Here is a 25,397-nt window from a genome sequence, read left to right on the forward strand (position 1 = left end):
CATGTGTGATGTGTGAATGTGTGTGTGTGTGTGTGTGTGTGTGTGTGTGTGTGTGTTGGGGGCTGTTCTGGTGCTATGTACTCAAATGCTGATTTCAGTGCCTTGAGAGCTGGTTCCCACCCTGCCGTGGGCTTGGCTACAATGTTAAACTATCTCCTGTAACCTTGTGATGAGAAGGGATGTTCCCGGCTTATCCCTGAATGGCTGATGGAAAGGTCTACACCAGGGCAGGGCAGAAGGAGGTGGGTGTGGCTAAGGTTTCTGGGCTTTGGGGACAGGAGGATCTTGGGGAGGAGACAGTAAGGGAGGAGGAAGAAGGAAGAGACTGCCACCATGGGTCAGCAGGAGAAGCCCACGGCCGATTCCGCATGGATGGAGGAAACTGGCCCAAATGAAGAACGTTAGCAAGTATGTTGGGATCATGGGCGGGAGATAGCCAGATAGAAAGGATTAAAGCAGATGGCCTGGGGTTGAGGGCTTAGATGTGATATTGAGAGCATTGATATCTGCCATGCCCCAGGTGAAATGAGGCTATTCTAAAATCTGTCAGGTGTCTGCGTCTTCTATGGATTGTGAGAGCAGGTTAGGTGACGCAGCTAAAAATTACAGGGTAAGAGATACCCTTTATTTTCTGTAACGTGTGTGTGTACATGTGTGTACATATGTGTCTGTGTGTGTGTTGTGAGTCTCGGGGAGAGAAGCTCAGCCGGGAGGAACAGAAAAATGCCGCTTGTTCCCAGCACCCAGGTCGGGCAGTCTGCCACCACCGGTAACTCCAGCTCTGAGGGGACCCGGTCCTCTGGCCTCTGCAGGCACCAGTGCACGAAATAAAAATGCACTAAAGCAGGAGTTTCTGGGTTCTTGGGAAACTCAGTTGTGTCAGGCAACTATGGTTTTTGTTTCAGTTCCAAGTGTGGGGTGTGGGAATGCTTTCTCCCCTGTGGAAAACAGCCCTTGTGAGAAAGCGAGTGATATCTGTCAGCTGGAAACTACCTTGTGCGAGGCTGTGGGTTTAGCTAGCTGGAAAACATCCTGCTGTGGACTCTGAGAAGGGATAAATAGGAGCCCACAGACAGTGAGACAACGCTTTTTGCATCTCTAACTTCAACGAATGGCTTGCATCTCTTTGCTGGTTTTCAGAGGCAGAAACGCTCCAGAGACCTTTCTGTGCTGCTTTGGCCGAGTTTTGTTGCTTCACTGGGCTCTGCTGTTTGGGTCTTGCCGCTTTTGCTGAGTGATCCCCTGCTGCTGCTGCTGCTGCGGTTTGCTGCTTCGATGGTTGACTGGACTGCTGGTATCCTGACTGAGATTGGTATATCCCCAAAGAACCCAGGACCCTAATCAGCGGGTTTGCATGGTGAGCACTCAGCTGGTTGAACTATCTTCTACCCTCCACAACAACCACTGGCAATTATGGTCTGGATGAGAGTCCCCAATGTTTCAGATGTTGAAACTTGGTCTTCAACCCACGACACTGACTGCTGGGAGGTGGCAGAACCCTCAAGAGGTGGGTCCCCTGGGAGGTCTTTGGATTATTTGTCGCACATTCTGAAAGGGGCTGTGTGTCTCTCCACTCCCTGAATCATGATGCGAAATCTCTGCCACACACCTCCACAGTGATGTGTTGTGTCTGCCAGAGGCGTAAAGTCATGGAGTCCACCCAGTCTTGGACTGGAGCCCAAGGAACAGGAGCCCAAATCACCTTTTATTTATTTATTTACTTACTTACATATTTACTTGTTTTGTTTTTTTAATATTGACATTTTCTTTTTTATATACATTTTTTTTTATGTATGTGAACACTGTTTTCATGCTCAGCACAAGAGGGAATCAGATTCCATTACAGATGGCTGTGAGCCACCAGGTGGGTGGGAACTGAACTCAGGACCTCTGGAAGAGCAGCCAGTGCTCTTAACCGCTGAGCCATCTCTCCAGCCCCTTGTTTTGGTTTTCCTGAAATTCGGTTTCTCTGTGCAGTCCTGCCTGGCTGACCATGAACTCAGAGATTGGTCTGCCTCTGCCTCCCAAGTGCTGGAGCTAAAGACAAGCGCAACAACCACCCTGGCTATATTTTTTTAAATCAGTTAATTGCTTCAGTTATTTTGTTATAATAACATGAAGCTGAGACCCTGAACTTCCAATGCTTAAACTGCATCCGTACCTCATGTAAGTTTTGGCATGAAGATAGAATCAGAGAGTCGGCCCCTGCCAATCAGCACTTAGATTCGTCCTCATCACTATATCATCCCTCACGGTGAGCCAAGAAGCCAGCCCTTGTCAGGTAAATCAGGGCTGTGTTTTCCAAAGTCTTCCAGTTGCTACAGGAAGCACCAAAGTCTCAGAGCTGTTCCTCTCCAAAGGCCTGGTCCCCGAGTGACCTTCTCAAAGAAGGATGCTGGAGCATGTGCGTCCTCAGAATCCTCAAAAGGATGTTTCCTTGGCATGCAGAGAAGGTGGGTGAGGCTTGGCTGTGGTTCCTTCTTTCTCTTGTGGAAACTCAATTCCATTTCTCTTGGCAAAAGCACAGTTTATCTCCACAAATGTCCTGCCCTTGGTCTCAGGAATTACCACATAGATGTAAGCAGCCGTGAGGAGACAGAGTGCAGCAAAGATGAGAAAACTGTAGGCCCCAATGGCCACCTAGAAGAGAGCAGTGTAATGGAAGTTTTGCTTTCTTTAATCTGTTTTTGTGTTAATCTCAAGTGTGGGATTCTTGGTCTAAGCTTTAGTTTGTTCACAGCTGTTAACTGTCTTGTGTGGGGTGTGGCTTTTGCCAGCTGATAATGGCCTGCCATATTCGGCGTGGACTCGGAGGATATAAAAGAGAGCCCAGAAAGAGGTGTGGCATTTGGTGCCTGTAGCAGTTTGGAGAGAAAGAGAGAGGATGGGCCTGTGTGGCTTCGGGACATAGCTGCTTGGAGGAGACTGCTGGCTGCATTTGCTGTTGACAGAGATTGATATATCCTCAAAAGACACAAGGACCCCAAACAGCCAGGAGAAGTAAAGGGGTCTGAGCCCCCTCTTCCCGTGGACCTTCTCTCTCCTATGTAGGGCTGGGAGGTTGGAAGGGGGTAGAGGCTTAAACACCCCAAATAAAGTAGAATTTTAAAAAGTGAGTGCTTCAGAGAGGGGATGAGACAGGGGGACCTTTCAGACAGCATACTTGGTGCCTTGTGGGTCACAGGGACTTTATTCATGGCCAAATTTATCCCGCTCCTAAAGGGAAAACCAGGGAAAGCTGGGATCCTCCCTAACCTCCAAGGGAATCTTCAATCTTTGGCTCACAGGGACTCTGCGGCTCTGGTTGCTTTCCTGCCCTGGACATCTGGAGTTCCTGCAGACTCAGAAAAGGAAGGCAGCAGGGGTTTGCTCCTCCTGTGCTAACTATCCCTCTTGATCTTCATAGCCAACTCGGAGGCGCATCCCTCTATAACCCAGGCATGGCATACTAAAGGATCACAAATTGGGTGCCATGGCAGGAGTCTTAAGAGTGCCAGGCAAGGGTACAGCATTGCCTATCATGCATGTTAGATTCCAGGTTGGGTCGCCAGCACTGGAAAATGAGTAAATGAAAAGAAGAGGCCCAGAGCAAGTCTCACATAAAACATCTGACAGCTACCTGCACCCCTTCGAATCGGTAGAATTGGGGAGGATTGTTGTTGTGAGACAAGAGTTCATGTACCCCAGGGTGACCTCAGACTCTCTGTGTGGCTAAGGATGGCTCTGAACTGCTGATCCTCCAGGCTCACCTTCTAAGTGCTGCTTTTACAGACCTGTCCCACCGTATTCACTTTATGCTGTGCTGGGGAGCGAACGCAAACCTTTGCGCATGCTAGGTGGCCGCTCTTACCAAACGAGCCACATCCCTCGCCGTGGGGGGTGTTCTTCATAAGGGGGGAGCTACTCACTGCCGTGGGGTAAGGCCAGGTGGAAAGGGGGGCGTGGAGGGCCACTCACCTGGATGGATGGGAAGGCCAAGCCCATGATGAAGTTGCTGAACCAGTGCACAGCCCCGTCCACCGTTAACGCAGCTGTCCGAGACGATTGCAGGACAATCTCTGTCCTCAGCACCGAGGGGACAGTACCTGGTGGGGAGGGAGGCTTAGAGGCTCCTGGGGGCTGCTGGGATCTGACAAGACCTCACCTCAAACCTCACGCCCTTACAGCACCTCACCTCCCTGAGTGAGTCCACCCCTGCTGGGACTACACAGAAGCCCCATCTTTACCCCGGAACTATGGCGGAGGCTTGGAAAGCCAGGGGTAGCCCCGGCGCCGTTTCTGCAACTGCCTGCGAGCGAGGGATTGTAGAAACCCAGCTGATGCTTCTCAGGACCCTCACACTACAAATCCTCTCCAGCCCTTGCTTTCTATCAGCCAAATTCTGAAATTCTCGCTTGTCAGGGAGTCGCTGTGCCCTGTGCACCCCCGGCTTGGACGCTGCTGCCCTCTGTGTACAGGGATGGCACTGACAGTTCTCCACCTCTCTCTGAGTCCGAATCTTCGCTGTCTCATTATTGCTCCCGTAGGGAGTCTTGTCCCGAATGTCTGTGGCTATGTTTCTCACTAATTGCTACCTCCTTGGGGGACAAAAGGCTTGTTTAGGGGGCCTGGAAGATGGCTCAGTGAGCAAAGCTGTTTTCTGCCAAGCCTGATGGCCTGGTTGGCCCTGAGACCACAGAGTGGAAGAAGAGAACCACCTCCCATAAGCTGTCTCTGAGTTCCACACATGCTAAGGCAGGAAGGTTGTGAGATCGAAGCCAACCTGGTGAGAAAGATCTTATATGTAAGATTCTGACTCCCAAAGAGAAAAAGGAACGCTGGAGCCACATTTGAAGGGCAGTGGAGGAGGGGGCAAATGGACAGCCACCAGTCAGCATGTGTTTGTTGAGCACCTTATGCGTGTTGGCTCTGGAGGCTGGTTGTGTAGGGGAGGTGTGGAAGAACTCACTGGGGCCTATGGCATGTCCCACGATGTAGGTGAAGACACAGACGATGGCAAGGTACGACAGCTCAGGGACCGTGCTCTGTGGGAGAAGCATATCTGTGGGCCTCTTCCTGGGACCTCCGGGGGCCTCAAGCCTCACGGGGAGGCGAGTCCTCCTGTGGGTTCCCCCATGAAGTCTGAGCCCCACAGAGGCTGCAAGGGCTCTCTGCACAAGGTGGAGGCAGGTGCAGATAAGGACGGAGACAGCGTTCTAATTCACCAAGACTGAGGCAACCTTTCCTGATGGTGGAGGAGCTGGTGAGAGGCCCACCTTCCACTCAGGTCTGACTCGGGCGCCTTTGCGTTTTATTTTCATGTCATGCCCTCCGAGCATGGATTGTTTCTATCCCACCAATGAGGACCAGAGCCCATAGATCCCAAACCAGGAGGACCTCAGCCCCTCAGCAACAAAATTACAGACTGTCCCACACTTGAGGTGACTTGGTGGGGATTTCAACTCGCTTGAAAATTGTCTGCAGAAAATCCTTCTAGGTGCCCTAGGGGTAAGGGAACCCCAGACCACCTCTCTGCTCCTAACAGCCAACAAAATGGCAGAAACCAAACCAGGTTAACAGACTTTAAGTGAACGAGGTGGCAGGCTGTAAGCTAAGTGCCAGCTAGCTAGTGATAATCAGAGATGGATGCTGCAAAGGAGCCGTGGCTGGCAGGTAGGATGCCAGGGAGGGTCCCCAGAGCCTCTGACAAAAGGCCATGAGCTTTTCCTTCCTTCTCTCACCCCCTCCTGGTTTACACAATAAGCTCCTGGCTGCCTGGGACTACACAGTCCCCAAGTATTTTATAGCACCTATTTTAACTGTTTCCCTTCCAGGCTGAGTCAGCTCTGGATCTGGAGCTGGCTGACCAATATATCATGAAGATATTTTGAACACTGTGACTTAGCTCTTGACATCTGGCTAGATTCCAAGAGGGGATCTGGGCCCAGCTGTCCCCATTGCAGGGGACTGCTTCAAGATTGCTCTTATAAGTCAGAGCCCAGGGGCTAGAGAGATGGCTCAGCTTTTTAGGGCATTTGCTGCTCTTCTAAAGGACCCGAGTTCAATTCCCAACATGGACACCAAGTGGTTCACAACTGCCTGTGATTCCAGCATCACGCTGAGTTACACGCCTGTCTTCATGGGCACAGTGGAGCAAACTCACTCATGGGCTTCCCATTGGGAATGGGTTTTTCTGAGGTGGTTGTCCATGAAAAGAGGCAGCTGGAGAGGACTGAGACCCATCCACGCAGCTGGGGTCTCAGACCCCCTACGCTGGCCTCCCCCACACGGCAGGGCGTGATAACAGACCTGAAGGAGGAGCACCGTGGTCAGCACCAAGGAGGCAGAGATGCAGATGGCATAGCCAGACAGCAGGAGGATGCGCCGCCCCAGACGCTCCACGGCGACCGCCTGCAGGGGAACGGGTGGTGAGCGCCCTCTTGGTACTGAGGACTGACCCGGAACCAGAACCGCCTCCTCTCGTGCTTGGCCCTCGTTCGGTGCCACTCCCTCACCCCTGCTACACCGGGTGGCCTATCTGGTGTAAGATGCGCCCTGGGATTCTACACTACTGACTTTGTCGTTTCCTGCTTCCCGCAGCGCCCTGTCCCTGAAGTAACCACATTAGTTTTTTATGTTGATGTGTGTGCCTTCTTGGCTTAATATACACTCGGTGCATGCAGTGCTCCCGAAGGCCAAAGAGGGTGTTGGATTTCCCAGAACTAGAGCTACAGCGGGTTATGAGCCGCCCAGTGTGAGTGCTGGCGATTGAACTTGGGTTCTGTGCAAGAGCAGTGAGCGCTCTTGGCTACGGAGCCATCTTTCCAGCCTGATAATCATACCTTCTAGTCTCTCACTTGGAAGGCCTTCTCCTGCAGGTAGCTAATGCGCGGAGGTGACCAACACAGTCTACAGCCTCAGAATGCACCTCTCATCTCCAAGGAGAGCAAAGGAGGAAGGATGCTACCTCCAATGGGTAGGCAGCTGAACCCTTTGCTCCTCCCCTCACCTTCTGGGTAAGATCCATCCATCATCCTAAACACCAGGCCTTCTTCCCCACTCCCTGCTTGGAGAAATCCCAGACGGCCAAATAGCTCTGTCCCTGAGACACAGTCTGGGACCCCACCCGAGGTGACACTGCCTTCCCCTCTAACTTCCTCTGTAGGAGACTGAGATCACCACAGAGAAGGGCGGGCCTTCTCTGCCTGGCAGTGACCACCTTTGTTCTGGAGTCACGGGGAGGGAGCTTCACTGAGAAAATGCCTCTATGAGATCAGGCTGTAGACAAGCCCGTAGGACATTTTCTTAATTAGTGATTGATGTGGGAGGCCTCAGCCCATCGTGGGTGGGGCCTCCCTTGAGCTGGTGGTGAGCAGCTCTGGCCTCTGGGCACACACAGCGTGTCTTCCAGGCTCAGGCTGGCCCCACTCCACTGCTGTCTTGGTGGCCGTCCTTTGGCACTGGCATCTCCAAAAAGCTGGGGTCCTCTGCTGCAGCTGGGCTGCGCCTTCACCAACAGCCTCTCCTGGGCTCTCTTCACGGTGCCAAGCCTCAGCTTCTCTGCGTGATCCCTTCAGTCCTGGGCCGTCAGCTGCCAGTGAGGCCGCACCAATGGCCTCTCCTGCCCTTCCACAGTGCCAAGCCTCAGCTGCTCTCTATGACCCTTCCTGCCTTCAAAACTAGTACCACCTGGGTGCCTCTTACACTATTCAGCTAGTTCAGCTGCCAACGGCAGACACAACCTTGACCGACTCTGTAACGGAGCCTCCGTGAGCTGAGGAACCACTTCCTAGAAGACTTTCACCTCACTGATGCTGGTCTCCTTAACAGCACATTCTTCAGTCCCAGCTAACCAGAACCACAGATTCTCAATTCAAAACAGCAAGCACCCCTGACAGAGTCTTCAGGTGGCCCTCAGACTTCCTGTGGAGCCCTGGCTATCCTGGAACTCATCATGTAAACTAGGCTGGCCTCGAACTCAAGAGATCTGCCTGCCCTGCCTATCAGTGCTGGGATTAAAGTCACGGGCCACCACTGTCACAGCAACACCTCATGATCCTGGAATTAAAACCTGTGTTAGTCAGTGTCCTTTAGAGGATCAGAATTTAGAGAATGAACAGGTATATGTAGAATGAATATATATAATAAATGGCTCACAGGCTGTGGTTCAACTAGCCCAACAATGGCTGTCTACCAACAGAAGGTCCTGGAATCCAGTAGCTGTTCAGTCCACGAGGCTGGCTGTCTCAGCCGGTCCCCAGGATACACTGGAATCTGAAGAAGTCGGCTCTAGCACCAGCAAAGGAATGGACTTGCCACTGAGAGTGAGAGCAGGCAAAGAGTGGATGCTTCCTTCTTCCGGGTGCTTCTTGGATGTCTCAGAAGGTGTGACCCAAATTAGAGGTAGACTTGCCCGCCCCAGAAGATCTGGGTTAAAAGTGGCTCTTCCTTGGTTCAATTCCCAGCACCCACATGGTAGCTCACACCTGTCTGTAGCTCCAGTTCCAGGGGATCTGATGCCCTCACATACATACATGCAGGCAAAACATCAGTGTACAGAACGAAAAGTAAACGTGTGTGTGTGTGTGTGTGTGTGTGTGTGTGTGTGTGTGTGTTTGGGTGTATGGATGTGTGGATGTGCATGTGTGCCTTCCATTCCAGACAGTGGTGGCACACACCTTTATTCCAGCACTAGTGAGGCAGGTGGATCTCCGTGAGTTCTAGGACATCTTGGTTTACAGAGTGAGTAGGACAACCAAGCCTACACAGAGAAACCTTGTCTCAAAACACAAAACAAAAGGATGAAAGGGAGAAAAGAAAGGAAGAAAGAGAGAAAGAAAGAAATAAAAGAAAAGAAAGAAAGAAAGAAAGAAAGAAAGAACGAACGGGCACGTGTGCCCTGCTGCTTGGGCTTTAGTTAATTCGAGATGTAGTCAAGTTCATGACCAACAATTGCCCTCATGTCTGGGTTTGCTTGTTTGTTCTTGAGTCTCAAGTATCCCAGGCTGGTCTTGAATTCAGTCATCAAGGATGACTTTGAACTTCTGATCCTCCTGCCTTCGCGTCCCAAGTGCTGAGATTATAAGTATGAGCGTGGTGTGCAGTTACTACAGCTACTGGGGCCTGAACCCAGGAACTTGTGTGTGCCAGGCAAGCACTCCACCAACTGAGCTACACCCCAACCCTTGACCAAGGTTACTCAAATAGTATTGTGCCTCCAGGGCCAAGGTCACCCTCACTCTACTGGCCTGAGGGGCTTCTATCTTCCAGTCAGGGGCTTTTCTGGGACCCTGCAATGACAGGCCACTCCCCAGTAACTCACGGAGATGAGAGTCATCACCAAGCAGATCAAACCAGCACCCACGGTCACGTACTGGGACTTGGTGGGGTCCACGCCAGCCGACGTATAAATGATGTCTGCATAGTAGTGGACCTAAAGCACAGACAGGGAGGGCTGTGAACAGATGTCCAGGACATGTCACTGGAGTCCCTTTCTCACTTTGAGCAAAAGACAGTTTTGGGAGGCTTGTTGGCAACCCTGGGACAGGATGGACATGGCAGGTCGTGGTGAGGCTGGGCACCTGGTAGATGTGACTCTGTCCTGGTGTTCAAGGCTCTGCTGGCCCTGAGTCTTGGCTTCCGTGCTCATCAAATGAGTGCCAGGCCACAGGACCGCCAAGCATCTTTTCCTGTGTGACGTTACAAGCCTGCAAACTCAGGCTTTCATTTGTTCGGGGCCAACTCTATTCCGGTCCCAGGATAGTCACAGAAAGCCACAGAAGCCAGTCCCGAGGTCACTTGCTAAACAATTCAACTCCCGAAGATGGGGTGTTACCTCTTCCTATTCCCTTAGAGGCCAGCAGGGCCACCTGTCCTTTCTCCAGTGGCTTCAGAGTGGACATTTGAGATTTTCTAGCTATTTGCCCATCCACAGATAGAGTGAAAATACCCACCAGAGAACATGACATCACTTTTCACAGCAAATGAGTCTACCAGGGCCTCCTGACTCGGGAGGGATACACTAATGGCCCTTCTCTGGTCCCTGTGATTGGGACCAGAGCTCAGCCACTTTCCCCAAAGGCTTCTTATGGAGAGGCAAACAAACAAAAAACACCTGCAGATGTTCCTTGGGGGACCAGGAAACCAAGAACAAAGGCATATAGCAAAAGAAAGATAAAGGGTAAGGAAAGGCAGAGAGTCTGAGCCACCTCTTTCCCCTGGACATCCTGTCCTAGCCCCCCAGGACCCCGTGGCGGGCCTGCATTGGAGCAGCCAGCAGTTTCTGTAAATAAGGCCTGGTTTTGCTCTCTGTTTCCACTGGAGGCCTCATATCTTCCTTCCTTCCTTCCTTTCCTTTCCTTCCTTCCTTCCTTTCTTTCTTTTTTCTTAAAGATGTGCTTATTTTTATCTTGTTTACAGGTATTTAGCCTGTGTGTGTAACATATAGGACCCATGGAGCCCAGAAGAGGGTGTTGGGTTCCCTGGAACTAGAGTCACAAATAGTTGTGAGCAACCATGTGGGTGCTGGGACTCAAACCTAGACCCTAGGCAGGAGTAACCAGTGTTCTTAACCCATGATCTATCTATCTATCTATCTATCTATCTATCTATCTATCTATCTATCTACCTACCTATCTATCCATCCATCCAGCTACCTATCTCTCTCTCTCTTGTTTTTTGTTTTGTTTCGTTTTTAGAGACAGGGCTTTTCTGTGTAGCCTTGACTGTCCTGGGCTCGCTTTGTAGACCAGGCTGGCCTCAAACTCACAGAGATTCGCCTGCCTCTGAGTGCTGGAGTTACAGGTGTGCACCACAATGCTCTTTCTTTTTCTTCCTTCCTCTTTCTTCCTTTCTTTCACTGATGAGCTATCTCCGTCTATCTATTTATACATCTTTTTATTTTTATTGCATTTATTTAGTCTCTCTCTCTCTCTGTCCCTCCCTCTGTCTGTCTCTGTGCAATGCCCACATTCTATAGCCCTTGAGTGGAAGTCAGAGGAGTTGGGTCTCTCAGTTATCATGCTTGACATCAAGCACGCCTTAACACCGAACCATCCGGCAGGCCCAGGTCCTGTTTGTTGCAAGGGGAATACCCGTATGCTCCCAGCACCCCTCCTCCCAGCACCAGCTTTGCTGCTCATCCCTCCTGGAGGCCAGACTGAGGTTTACAGGAGTCAAAATGCAAAATGCTACTCCTTAGCATTTTGAATTCGTTCAAAAAGACTCCAGGGGACCAAAAATCTGGGGTGCGGTGGCACTACGCACCGAATTGATCCCAGACAGCTGCTGGCCGGCCATGAGCACGATGATAGAGATGAGCTGCCAGCGCAGGGGCCGAAAGGTGAAGAGGTTGAACACGGACAGGCGACCCTCCGCTTGCTCGGTGCGTTCCTCTGTGCGCATTTCTTCCATCTCGGCTTCCACGTCGTAGCTGTGACCTCGCAGCCTCCTTAGAGCTACAGAGCAGAGAGGCAGCACAGCACAGCATTCTCAACCTCTGTCCTCCTGTTCCAACCAGGCCCGTCACAAGGACACAGGCCTCACCCTAATCACCACTGCTCACCCAGCGCAAGCTCTCCGCTCTCAAACCCTGTCCTCTGACCCTGTGGGGAGCAGCCTGCGTCTCAGTACCTTGTCTGGCCGCGTCCTCGTCTCCTTTCTCAATCAGAGTGTAGCGCGGGCTCTCGGGGAAGAAGGGCAGCGAGAAGAGCTGAATCAGTGCAGGGACCCCCGTGAGAGCCAGGAGGATTGGCCAGCCTGGACGAACACAAATGGCGGCCTGAGACTTGAATCCGCTGCAGGGGACCTGAGGTGCTTCCGGTCTTCTTTCCCACTCCCACCGTGACCCAACCATGTGACAAGCGAGGGTGGTGGGCACCTAGTCCTTGCCAAGATGTGGCTGTCCACAAAGAGACAGGGGAAAGGTCTTGGTGGGTACGAACACCCACCTACAAATCTGTGTTTGTTATGCATGCCCAGGACCCCAGCGTTCGGGTGGGCCATTGGGGAGGGTCGGAGAAGCAGGGGCAAGCAGCTCCAGGGAGCTTCTTGGCTGGCCAGCCTAGCCTGGCTTATTTCTCCCATCTCTAAGACTCAGGGCCCCTGCCCTGGGCAAGGTCCTCTATATTCACAAGCTGACCTAAAGGTCACCAAAACGCCTTCCTGTTTGGGCCACTGGAAACTTCGGGCTCAGCTGTGCCACTGGCTGTACCATGCTTGCCCACGGCTTACTACCTCCTGCTCCCTCGCTCCTACACTGGCTAGTTACCTGTGGCATTGCCGAGGATGGCCTGCAGGCTGAAGATCTGTCCCAGGAGGATTCCAACGACGCTAAACACCTCGGTCATCGTCCCTAATGTACCCCTCAGGTTCCGGGGTGCCAGTTCTCCCAGGTACATGGGAAGAGCACTGTAGGAGATGCCTGGCTCAGACAAAACGGGAATCAGGTCCACTAAGAAGACTCCTCCGCCTCTCAGAACCAGCGCCCAAGGTTGCTCCCCCCCCCACCCCCAACCCTTGCGTCTCCCGCAGGGAGGCTGCTGCTGTGATGGAAGAGGCTGATCTTGATTGCTTAGGTTGAATCTGCAACCCCAGCCTCCCCCAACCTGTCCCTTTCAGCTGGAGACATGCTAGACTGGGAAAACGGTTCCAAGGAATTCCTTTTACTAAAATCTGGCATTTAGACAAAACAAACAAACAAACAAACAAACAAACAGCATTCGCTTAGTGACTTGAGAAAATAGTCCCTATCTGCCAAAAGGTATCTTATCTCTAGCTTTTCTGTTAATATATGCTGTGGTATCTGTTAGTATATCAAGGTTGATGCCAGCCTTCTGCCCCCATCAACCCACTACTCCCAAGAACCTGTTATATACTTCAAGCCCTCCACCTAGCTTACAAGGTCCCTCCTCCATGGTCACCTGTTCCCTTAAAACCCTAGAGATCTCTCCACCACTACTAACCCTAGCTCCCTGTGTCTTCTCTCTGCTTTCTAAAAAGACAGCCTTGGCAGCTTGGAACAAACTTGCTTTTCACCCACAGAACAGCTTTTTTTGATTTCTTCACTGTGCTCCAATTTCATTAAAAAAAAAAAAAAAAAAAAAAGATACTTTGTCCTTCCTGGCCTCTGGGAGAGTCTAGGATGTATGGTAACTCTTTGTTGTTGTTTTGTTTTGTTTTTGTTTTTTGAGACAGGGTTTCTCTGGGTAGCCTTGGCTGTCCTGGACTTGTGTTGTAGACCAGGCTGGCCTCACAGAGATCCGCCTGACTCCCAAATGCTGGGGTTACAGATGTGCACCACCGTGTATGGTAACTCTTTATGTGGACTTAAATATCTGTCTTGTTTTGGTTGATTTTCCCTTTCGCTTTTCCTTTCTTCCAATCTTTCTTTCTTTCTTTTTGTTGTTTTGAAACAGGGTTTCTCTGTATATCCCAGGCTGTCCTGGAATTCGTTCTATTGATCAGGCTGGCCTCGAAACCTCAGAGATCGGTCTGTCTCTGCCTCCTGAGTTCTAGGATTAAAGGTGTGTGCCGCCACAACCTGGTAATTTTCTGTTATTTTGTAAGCACACATCACTTACATGGCCTTTTTTTGTTTTGTTTTGATGTGGTACTCATGCATGCTAGGCAAGTACTCTACCACTGAGCTGGGACCAGACCTTTCGTTTATTATTTTCAGTGTGTGGGGGTCTGGGGATGGAATCTAGGGTTCCACTGTACCACTGAGCCACATTCCTAGCCCTAAAAAAGAAAAGAAAATATTACGGTTAACCTTAACTGCTGCTGGAGACAGAGTCCAGAGTCTTCATTCTTTTCCCTTGAAGCCACTGCTTCTCAGTTTAAACTGTTAGCCCTCTGGTGGTAGAATGAAAGTGGCCCCCTTGGACTCGGCATTGTTGGGGGTGGCCTTCTTGGAGAAGGTGTGTCACTGGGGCATGGGCTCTGAGGTTTCGGAAGCTCAAACCTGTGGACCCTTCGTAGACCTCTTAGCTTTCTCTCCAGAACCTTGCCTGCCAGCTTCCCACCATGAACCCCTGAACTGTGACCCAGCCCCGATTAAATGTTTCCTTTATAAGAGTTGCTATGTTCCTGCTGTCTCTTCACAGCAATAGCAACCCTAAATACCTTCCTTGGAAGATAGATGCAAAACTGGGCTGGGTATGTGCTCTCCTCCCCCTCTCCCCTTTCCTGTCCTTTCTCTTCCTTCCTTCTTTTGAGGTCAGGTCTCCTGAGTGTTAGGTCTCAAACCCCTGACTAAAGGCAGGGTGCCTAGTTAACATGTCAAAGTAGACCCTGGCTGCCAGGTTCTCCCAGCATCCCTCAGTCCCTATCTGCTGCAGAGTCCTCCTGCCTGTCATCCCCCTAACCTGTGCTTCTCCAGCCCAGGGACCGAGTTTCCCCAGTGGCTCCTCCCTATATAATCCATCCAGCCATTTTAGTTCTGCTGCTCCTTTTACCTTTTATCCTCCTGGTCTCCTGGCTCTCTCCTCCCCTCCACCCTCACATGGCCCAGCTCAGTCTGGACCCTTCCTGGACCTTTGTCTGTGGCTATGCTCTCCCTCATGGCCACAATAAACCTTCTCCACCATACCTAGGAGCGATCATGCCCCCCTCTTATTCCCTGCCCCCTTCATTGATATAGACTTGGCTGGCCTGGATCTCACTATATAGACAGAGTTAGATTTGAATCTACAGCGATCCACTTGCCTCTGCCTTCTGAGAGCTGGGAATTCCAGCACGGTGGAAGACTCATTATGTTAAGGGGAGGGGCTAGAAAGCATGGGGCTTGCTAGGGCCTGGGACAGGAAACTGAAGGAGACCCAAGGAGGAAAAAGCAGATAGCCAGACCCCTGTGTCCAGTGTTGGCCCCTGGTGCTGGGCACCATGTCTCAGAGCTGTCCCCTGACCAGTGAGAACGACCTGAATCTTCAGTGGCCACCCCCAGGTACCTGCGCAGATTCCCACCAGCACTCGAGACAAGATGATCAGCTCAAAAGACCGGGCCACTTTGCTGGCTCCCATCAGGATGGCAGAGGTTATAGCGAAGACATTGTTGATCAGCAGTGTTCCTTTTCTGCAAGACAGCAGGGCCCAGGGGTGCCCAGCAGCTTTTCACACCAAACCCAGTAACTCCAGGCTGTTCCCTGCAGAGGAGCTAGAGCATGGCTGAGAAGGGCTGGGTGCTGGAGTGCCCCCGGAGTCATGGAGGTGTGGGCGTTCCTGACCCTCAGTGTGATTAGTGTTCAGTTGGCAGCTCCGGTTGCCCTCCCCACCACCACATCATCCAGTAAACACCACTTTCTCTCTCCCCAGCCCTGCCCACTTTGAGAAAAACCTCCATATTCCTGGCATCTCCAACACCCTCACCCGGAGCCACCAGTACCTCCAAGTCCAGCAGTGCAGCCTCATCGTCTTCCTTCTCACCGACAATCCTGAACTGAGGTTCACTTCCCAAGCAGACCTGCCCTTTTTGTACTTTTAATCTGGTTTGGATTAGTTTATTTCATCAGCAGAGATAATCCCTCAGTTAGGTCGTGGGAAGGGTACGCCTCATGATGGTGCTAGTGTTCTCACAATACATTCCGTACTGCCTTCCCCACGTACACAAAAGGCGGCCCAGGCTGACCAAGCATGGGAAGAGCAATGAAGAAGGAGGAGTTTGTCAAAGTTCCGGGAAGACAGACATGGGGTGGGAGGTAGCGGGAGTGGGGGAGGATTGCATTCCTACTGCAGCTGCTTGGAGGTGGGGCTTCCTGGGGCTGGGGGTAGGCAGTCCACTGGCGAGGTCTAGACCAGACCTGATGCGGGTCAAAGGTTCTGACCAGGAAGATTCCCGTAACAGATGGGGTGCAGCTCGGGACTAGGGACCGCTACAACCCACAGGCTGAAACCCAGTGGTCTGTGGAGGGGACGAAGGGGAGGGCTGAAAACTATCCCGAGCTGGCCTGTCAGCCATCTTTGTCGTCAGCTTGTTTTGGTTTTTGAAGTAAGAGCTCATGCGTCCCAGGCTGACCTTAGGTTTGCTTTGTAGCCATCCTCCTGCCTCCACCCCAGAGTGCTAGCTTACGGCTGTGTTCTATGGCAGCCACTCCAGGACCTGCTAACTGCTGGAGTATCAGTTGCAGAGGACCTAGCCCCTGACTGCTCAGGTGAAGCAGGGCTGATAGGGTCCTTATAAGAATGTCCTCTGCTGCTCAACACTCCAGGATTGCCAAGATCCACAGGTGTGCCCTCTGGATTTTTCTGGTCTTTTTTCTCTCCCTCAGGCTGCCGTAGCCTCAGAGCGAGCCCCTGAAAGAGCCAGGGGGATAAATACCACATAGCATTCCTGTGCTGCTGATACCCCTTGCCCTAAGACACCCGATAGGCTCAGAGACGCTCAGGCTGGTGGGATCTCCTTAGGCAGGCTGGCTGCACCTCATTCCCTGGCTCCTTATCTGCAGTATGACACAGGTTAAAGACTGTCTTTAAGAGCCTGGAGGTGAGGGCACACACCTTTGATCCCAGCACTTGGGAGGTAGAGGCAGATGGATCTCTGTGACTCAGGTCAGCCCAATCTACACAGTGAGGTCTTGAGGCTGTGTCTACAGAAGAAGGAAGAAGATCCTGGGCATCTAGCACAGTCTAACCAATGTTTGCCAGATGGTAACTGTGTATAGCCTGAGCCACAGCACCATCAGCCTATCGAATTCTTTCTCCACTCACATGCACAAGAAAAGGCAGGTTCGTTGTACAGCAGTTATTTTCAAGGAGAGGCTTCTGGGTTCAGTTTTCATGAACTGACCATTTCCAACTGAAAATATTTTCTTTAATGAATGAAAAGGAGACTGCCGTGTTTGTAGTTGTTTTTCACTAGGGGTTTCCCTCCCCATCCTCACACAGCCTAAGCTCAAGTGAGCAAGCCTGCCTGTGCAGAATGCGGCCTCACCCTGTGAGCTTAACTCAAGCCTCCCCTCCTGGGGACCTTGACCTGCACAACCCTCTTCATCTCTGGGCCAAGCAAAGTGCACAGAGATATGAGACCTTCACTTCCAGCAGAGATATGAGACCAAGGCACCTGTGGCGACAGCGAGTGCCCAACCTCAGGACCACGTGGTGCTGAGCCCTCATGAGAACTGCTGTTGGAGCCTGAATGAACTCCCTTGAGTGGCATTTTTGAACACTTGCCAGAAGTGCTCCTGAGGCACTGAGCTAAGGACCATGAGGACCTTGGCCTCCCCTGAGGGCAGCACCCCAGGGCAGGTGTGGGAATGATGCTGTTCCAACGCAGCTGCCCGGAGAGAGGGTCCAAAGGGTCTGTGGCAACATGGCAGCTGCCTTTCAGATCCGAGTTTCAGGTGGTCTCAGCTACCACCAGGGCTCCATCATCAGAAGAGCCTGTGGCTTGCTGAGATAAATTTCAAGTTTGGGAAAGAAGTCCTCTACTTACCTGCCCCACTTATTGACCATCAGGCCAACAATCAGGGACCCCAACACGCCTCCCAGAGGGAACATGGAGACAGTGCAGGACCACAGGAGCAGCAGGGTATTCTCATCCATGAAGGTTCCATGTCGCTCAAAGTATGTGTCATTGTAAAACGACTTCATGACCTGAAAGACAGGGCCCATCCATCAGGATACTATGCAACTCACAGAAATAGTGATGTAAGAGCTCTTAGCTGCCCCTTGTTATCTCAGAGGAACATTCCTGGTAATGCCCTCAGGACACAATTGAGCCCAGTGGTTTTCTGTTGGTCCCTCAGAGCAAAATAATATTGTGTGTGAGGGGAAGAGATGGGAAGCCAGCCTGAATTAAAATTCACTATAACAGCATTATTCTGTCAGAGGCAGTGCAGGAAAGAGTCACACTACTTGGGAGACATGGGGCAGTGAGTCAGGCTCCAGAGCCTCGTTTCCTCACCAGGTGTAGAAAGCATTTGCTTCTGTACACACCAGGCTTGTGTTGCTATGATAAAATACCTAAAGCAACTGGGGACCCAATGGTTTCATTTCATCTCGCAGCTCTCAGGTCACACTTCCCCACTGAGGGAAGTCAGCGCAGGAACCCAAAGAAGGAACCTGGAGGCAGGAGCTGAGGCAGAGGGCATGGAGGACTGGTGCTTACTGGCTTGCTCAGCCTGCTTTCTTAAAGCACCTGGTGCTGAGGTTACATGGCTGCACCACCATACCCAATCTTATTCAGGGCTGGGGAGAGAACCCAGGGCTCCAGGCATCCTGGGCAAGTGTTCCTCCATCTGAACTGCCTGCCCAGCCCTGGGCATCTCTTCTAAGTAAGACAGAGGCGATGTTCCTTCGCCATTATAATTAATGTGCTGGCTAGTTTTATGTCAACATGACATGAACTAGCATGTCATGTTGGGAGAGGGAGCCTAATTTGAGAAAATACTGCTAGTAGACTGGCTTATAAACTAGCCTGTGCTACATTTTCTTGATTCTTGGTTGATAAGAGAGAACCCAGCTTGCTGTGAGTCATACCATCCCTGGGCTTCCCTATCATCCTGGGCCCTGGGTTTAATTCTCGACACCACAAAAATCAAACAAACCAATAAACCTCAGTGCTGGGCAAAGCGGCTTATGCCTGTAATCCCAACACTGGAAAGGCTGAGGCAGGAGGATGGCTCAGGGCCAGCTTGCCACCTTGATGTACATAATGTCTCAATAAAAATGGGACTGGAGGCAGTAAGATCGCTCCGTGGATGGAGCTGCTCACTGCCCAGGCTGATGGCGACCTGAGCCAGACCCTAAGGTAGAAGCAGAGAGATAATTCCTGTACATTGTCTTCTGACCTTTACACACTCTCACTGTGGCAAGTAATGCCCTACACGTATGCAGACACACTCAACACACACTGGGTAGATTAAATACATAAATGCAGTAACACAAGTCGTCTTCTTCTTCTTCTTCTTCTTCTTCTTCTTCTTCTTCTTCTTCTTCTCCTTCTTCTTCTCCTCCTCCTCCTCCTCCTCCTCCTCCTCCTCCTCCTCCTCCTCCTCCTTCTTCTTCTTCGTCACTCTATGTAGTCTTAGCTATTCTGGAGCTTGCTGTCTAGAACAGGCTGGCCTTGAACTCACAAGAGATCCTCCTGCCTCTGCCTCCTAAGTGCTGAGATTAAAGCACTTTAATCTCCATGCCTGGTGCAATAAAATCACCTGGGCTGGTGATATTGCTCTATTGTAGAACACTTTTCTGGCATGCATGGGGCCCTAGGGTTTGAGTCTTAGAGTTTCAAAATATACCACCACCGAAACCTTCTTCAGAGCTAAGATGTTCTATCAATGATAATAAGACTAATATATGTATATATAATGTACACATATGCAATTCATATGTACACATATTCACATGTGTGTATATACCTGGGTAACTACTTGCTTTCCCTCTTACAAATGATAGCTGTAAGGTAATGACATTTATTTATCTACCTTTGATGCAGGGTCACACTGTGTGACCCGAGCTGACCTCAAACTCTCAATCCTCCTCCTTCACTTTCTCAGCTTCTGAGACTTTAAGTGAGCATCACTGTGCCTAGCTCCTAGTGACATTGACTTTTTAAAAATACTGCTGAATATTGCGCACAGTGGTGCACGCCTATAATCCTAGCACTCCAGAAGGCAGAGGCAGGTGGATCTCTGGGAGTTCGAGGCCAGCCTGGTCTACAAAGTGAGTCCAGGACAGCCAAGGCTACACAGAGACACCCTGTCTCGGAAAAAACAAAACAAAACAAAACAAAAGATACTGCTGAACTTACACACTCAAGTGCCACCTTAGGAGCTTGTCCCCTTTGTCCCTTCAGGAACATCCTTTCTGCATCTGTCCTTGTGAGCTCTGCCTCAGTGGTCTCTCCCTCTGTACCTCAAATCTCCTATCAGTATACACATGGCTCCTACTGTGTGAAACCCAAACAATGTCCCTCATCATCTCCCTGCTAAACCTCCTTCTTAGATACTCACATGTAGCCAAATGTCTGCCCTGCCCACCCTTCTGCTACACAGCACCTGTCTCCTCTTGAACTCACTGTTGCTTCTCCTTGCCCCAAACGCAATCCCTAAATGCCAGCAGAGTTCAGTTCTTGATATGTCTCCGTAATCTACAAACGGCCCTCCCAGGTGAGCAAAGTGGGGCCAAAGCCTAAGGTTCCTAGACAGAGAGTCCAGGCCACATAGCTCTGATGCTCCTGGAAAAGATGACATTGCTGGGGAAAATGCCTCCAGCTGCCCCGTTCCTCAGAAGACGGAGGCATCCAGAAGCAGGACAGCAGCTGGCTTCTACCCGCGGGACCCACCTTGCGCCCACCTTGTGTGGCGTGTTGATCACGGAGATGTTGTAGCCATACTGGAAGACGGAGCCAAAGGATGCACTTAGGGTAGCCAGGGCCAGGGTGGGCTGGAGGCGCTGCAGGAGAGAGTTCCAGGGTCAGGGGCTCTGGAGGGCTGGTTCCTGTGGCTTCTAGGATTGGGGTGGGGTGAGGGTGTTTAGGCCTCCACTTCCTCTTTATATGGAGGGGGGGGTCTGTCTGGGAGCAGCCTATGGTCCTGGAAGGGGGAGGAGGGGTTTTTTTAGGAAGGCGATCCAAGCAGATGTTGTCAGAGCTCTGAGGCCTCCTTTCATGTTTGTAGGTATTCCTACATTTGACCTGAAGGTACAGGTAGGTGAAGTCTGTGAAGCAGGGACACCTATCTGGCTTCCCCAAGCTTCAGGGGCCTTGGATGTGACCATCTGGGTAGGCACGCCCCCAGGACCTCCTTGATAGACTGACTCCAGGGCTCTCATCCGCATACAAAGGCCTCCAGCTTGCTGGGAGAGAGGCAGTTTCCAAAATTGGCACTTACCCCTTCTAAGTTCGGCATGGGCAGAGGTGTCCCTGTGCCTTTGTTCTCCGTCCTCATTCTGGTAGGCAAACAGGTGTGCTCTGCCTCTTGGATGCTACCTGGCCCTGCTGTGCCGGCTACCTGCTGTGCCAGCTGCCTGCTGTGCCGGCTACCTGCTGTGCCGGCTGCCTGCTGTGCCGGCTGCCTGCTGTGCCGGCTGCCTGCTGGATCTCCTGTTTCCCCAAGGCTAACCTCCCACACGATCTTGCCCTCTGGACCTTGATGACTCTCTGCAGGAGACCATTCTCCTTGACAATTGATAAGATAGGTGTTGATGCTCTGCCAGGGGAGCCATGTGCAGAGGAGGTAGTCTGCATCCTACAACCCTCAACCAGGAGCCTGTTTCCTGTTGCCCCAAGGAGGGAAAAGGCACTGGTTGGTCCCCTGAAGCTGTGCTTCAACCTCGGAGGCTTCTCTTGTGTTCTTTCCACAGCGGTGCCTCCTTCACGCACTGACTGTCTGTTTGGGGGAGAGCACCCCAATTGTTTTCTGGTGCAACTGTGCTGGCCACGGTGGCAAACACCTATAGTATCAGTATTATTATTATTTTTTTTAAATGATATGCACAACAGATATTATATGGAAGAGATTTCTTGGATGGCGATGGAGAGAGAGAGGGAAGGAGAGAAAGAGACATGATAAGAGGGAGAGTGTGCCCTGACAGAGAAAGGAGAGAGAGCAGGAGAGAGGGAGAGAACAAAAGCAAGGGAGAGAGGAAGAAGCAGGGGTCCTTTTATCCCAGGCCCCTGTGGGTGGTGACCAGTGATGACATCATAGGTTACTAGGCAACCGAGAAACAGGCTACCTAAAGGCTAATATTCATCCCTTTTTCTATAATTAAAAAAAAAAAAATGAGGGCTTTGGATTACTTCTCATGTAAGGGAAGTGAAAAGTATATAAATGTAGGTTCATTGGAAGCAGCTCTTGCTTACCATACAAGCGGGTACAAGAGAGAGAGAAAAAAAAGTAAGAGGACCAAAATGTCCAGATTACATGGTGAGGAAGGGGAAGGCCCTGCCCTGGAAAGTTCAGGGTAGTGGGTGGAGTTTGCCAGACATGCACTGCAGCAGACAGGGACTGAGGAATGCTGGGAGAACCTGGAGCTGCTTGTCCTGGGCCTAAAGCACACCATTCCAGCCTTTTGTTGATAATTTGGTACCAGGCAAAGATATCGATTATCTTTAGCTACTTCCTGCTCACACTGGAGCCACTATAGGGAGGTCAAAGGGCTGAAATGCTGGCCAAGTCCAGGAAGAACAGGCTGTTTTGATGCTGCCCAGGGTTTGTGAGAACATCCATGGCTGGGAGGGAAAAGCACAGGTCCAGCTTGACGGAAGTCTGTGAGGTCAGAGCACCTGTAGGAAACACCTGGGTCTGGCAGGATACTGGAACATATATACAGGCAGAAGACAAAGTTAAGTAGGTTATGGAGAAAATCCTTTAGGTGTACATGTAAAACTTTTGGGAGAGTGAACTGAGGAGGAAGGTTTGGATCAAAGAGGAGACTTGAACATGGGAACCTCCATTTACCCAATCACTGGCAGTAATTAAAAGGGTTTTATTTTCAATATGTCATTTAAGGAATACTGAGGCCAAATTTGGTAGTTGAGGTGGGTAAGCTTAGAGGCCCTTAAAGCAGGCACTAGGTATAGAAATCTGAAATTCTCCAGAAGACACCCCAGAGGAGAATCTGGAGGAATGGATGAATGGACTATTCCCCCTGGGAAGGTAGGAGTCAGTTACCTGTCAAGGCATCCCAAGAGCAAGGTTTGACTCAGTAAATAGATTAGTATGGTACAATCTGTTCCAACAGCTTATCAGCATTGGCCAGAGACCAAGCCCATAGCAGACATGGTTTACTGAGCTAGGATTTTATAGGTGTGCAAGAAGGGGAAGGAGAGAAACTGTGCTGGTAGAGAGAAAATCTCACCCAAAGGGAAAGAGGTCCTAGATAAAGGTTTTGGATATAGGTTGGAGAGAGCAGTAGGAAACATTTGTGCCAACCGGAAGTGAAGACTCACCAGTTAGCCAGTGTTGATGGTAGGAATGTAGCATTTGAGGAGCCAGGAAAGGGAAGTCCCAAAACCAGGGAAAGGGGAGGAATCCCACCCTCTGAGATAGGCAATAAATGCAGTAGCCCAAATGACCTGAAAGGTGGATTTCCTGCAGCTTACAAGAATTCCTTTTAAGTTTTATAAAGGAGATAAAACTTTAGACATGCTAGCATCACAATTGTAGTATGCATTGAATCTGCATTGTAGAAAAGGCAGGAGACAGACACCTTTGGGTTAACAGCACAAACACTCTCTAAGGTGGACTCTGGAAAGGCAGAGGCCTTCCGTGAAGCAGAAGGGGTAAAAGCTCACTTGTTCTTAACTTGTAGTATGATTACATGTTATGGAAGAGAGGCCTTTTCCCCCTCTGTCCAGAAAACTGGATGTATAGAAGTCTAGCACAATGGGGGAAAAATTTTAAGCCTACACCTAAAAGACAAACCAAAGAAGATTTAAAATCCTGCGCTTGGGCCCATGATAGTGGAATGTTTTTTTAAATGAGAGTTAGATTAATAAATTAGAGCTCTAGTGATAAATGCCAAAGCTCTGGACAGTCAATACAACAGTAGAATATCAACAGGAAGAAATATGAAGCCTTTTTTAAAAATCTATTTAGGACACCTTAAATCATTTTAGACCTTTTAACCTTTATAACTTGCATCTATCAACATTAAAACATCTTCTTAGACCCTCAAACATCTATAACTGCCATTAACACTTTTTGGATCCTCAAACAGTTTTTTAGAAGCTCATAATTTAAACTTCTGTATCCTTAGGCCTTGTACGAGGAGACATAGGCGAGACTACTGTGAACATTCATTATTCTTTAGCTGAAGGGATGGTAAAAGGTTACATCTGAGACCTGTTTTAACAAAGCAGACTGTGTCTAGACCTGACAGTAGCAGCTCTAGGAGTGAGGCTTAAAGCCTGGTCTGCTGCCTATGATGAGGACTAAGAAGACATCTGAAGTCTCCCAAGAGGAAACTTGGCAGTATGACCGTGGGACCAGAGTGTGAGGTTATAACAGGCCTGCAATGCCACCCTGGGCTGGGTAAGGTGGTGGAGGTGGCTGAATCTAGGAGCTGCCTGTCTTCCACCAGGTCAAGGAAGGCTGGAAGGCTTGTGTTGATTAGGCCTTCATGTCTCTGCCCATAGGGAGCATTTTGACTTTCAAAGGCCAGTCTGTCGGCAGGCAGGGCATGGCTTGTTGAGGACCCCTTTAGCTGCATTTGAAACAATTATCTAGCAGAGTTGACTTTGGCTAAACCCCCACAGGATGGGGGATTGCAGACCTCTTTTTTTTTTTTTTTTTTTTCTGCAGGAATGCCAACAGCCTCAGGGCAGCAGCCAAGGTCTGAAATATAGTTTTGTGCTGTAGCTGAGCCTATCGGGAAGACTCCTCTCAGGCAAAAATATTATTTTTACCACTTCCTGTATGGTGACTCAGGGACCATCCTCAGCTGTTTAGTTAAGATGGCAGTGAGACCATGTCTGCATCTTTAGGACTATAAATATATTTTGGACATGTTACAGGACTTGATCTGACTGACTATTAACTTGCATTGAATACTAGGACTTTAGGATTTAGTATATAAAAAGTCCATAGCTTATAAAAGTCTAAGGCTTTACTATAGATTAATAACATTATCATTTTTGGAAAACAAGACCAAGCATATTTTAACCTATTCAGAGTGAAGATATAGCACAACGACCAAGTTTTAACATAAAGAAATAAATGCCCCTAAAATTAATAGATCTCAATTTAGAGTATAAGTAAAAATTTATACGTAGTAACTCCCAAGTTATGAGTTTTAAAACCAACAATAGAGTAGAACAGTGTAAGGAAATTTAAAATTACATTTGAGTTCATTATGTCAAACTTATTAACCAGAAAGCTTAGTGGTGAATCCAGATCACAGGCAGCTCATGGTGGGAGAAAAAGCATTTATTTATTAATTTAGGAAGTGATAAAGACATAGGCAGTTAGAGAAACATTTTAAATTAGCTTGTTAATCTTGATAGACCTTTATAACCTTGAAATTTTAGCATTTTTTTATAAAAATTATTTTGATGCTGGAGAGATGGCTCAGCACTGGCTGCTCTTCCAGAGGACCTGAGTTCAATTCCCAGCAACCACACGATGGCTCACAGCCATCTGTAATGAGATCTGGTGCCCTCTTCTACCTGCAGGCACACACGTAGACAGAACCTCGTATACATAATAAATACATAAACAAATCTTTAAAAAATTTAAAACAATTATTTTGAACCAGGGTTGAATCATATATACAGCATGTTGTAAAAACATAACTTTAAGTTTATATAAAAATCCATACCAATTTAAAATGAACTTGTTGCGCTTAGTCTAAGAGAAGATAAGATAAAGAGAGTTAATTATGACTAAGGAAGTCTTATAAATGTAAACCCAATGAGCAAATTATATAAATGATTAGATAAGAATTTATAGCACTAAAAAGTTTTTTTAAGAGTAGAGTGT

General features: G+C 49.7%; 1 protein-coding gene across 3 annotated transcripts; it reads right to left on the bottom strand.

Moving 5' to 3' along the window:
- Positions 1 to 1,684: 1,684 nt before the first annotated feature.
- Positions 1,685 to 21,033, bottom strand: LOC129682761 (solute carrier family 2, facilitated glucose transporter member 7). 3 transcript variants are annotated; one of them, XM_055615295.1, is made up of 12 exons: positions 20,808 to 21,033; positions 20,272 to 20,370; positions 17,408 to 17,568; positions 14,928 to 15,052; positions 12,248 to 12,400; positions 11,611 to 11,736; positions 11,245 to 11,435; positions 9,302 to 9,412; positions 6,289 to 6,390; positions 4,949 to 5,024; positions 3,958 to 4,085; positions 1,685 to 2,640 (listed from the first exon to the last, which is right to left on the bottom strand). In XM_055615295.1, the coding sequence occupies exons 1-12, from the start codon at positions 20,862 to 20,864 to the stop codon at positions 2,422 to 2,424; spliced, it is 1,548 nt and encodes a 515-aa protein (XP_055471270.1). In that variant the 5' UTR covers positions 20,865 to 21,033; the 3' UTR covers positions 1,685 to 2,421. The 3 variants fall into 3 exon arrangements, with proteins under 3 accessions (XP_055471270.1, XP_055471271.1, XP_055471272.1); XM_055615296.1 differs by lacking the exon at positions 20,808 to 21,033 and having other exon boundaries at positions 20,261 to 20,315; XM_055615297.1 differs by lacking the exons at positions 17,408 to 17,568; positions 20,272 to 20,370; positions 20,808 to 21,033 and having other exon boundaries at positions 12,248 to 12,387; positions 14,928 to 14,991.
- Positions 21,034 to 25,397: the final 4,364 nt, after the last annotated feature.

Source organism: Psammomys obesus, unplaced genomic scaffold, assembly GCF_907164565.1.
Source record: "Psammomys obesus unplaced genomic scaffold, mPsaObe1.curated_primary_1811, whole genome shotgun sequence".
NCBI lineage: Eukaryota > Metazoa > Chordata > Mammalia > Rodentia > Muridae > Psammomys > Psammomys obesus.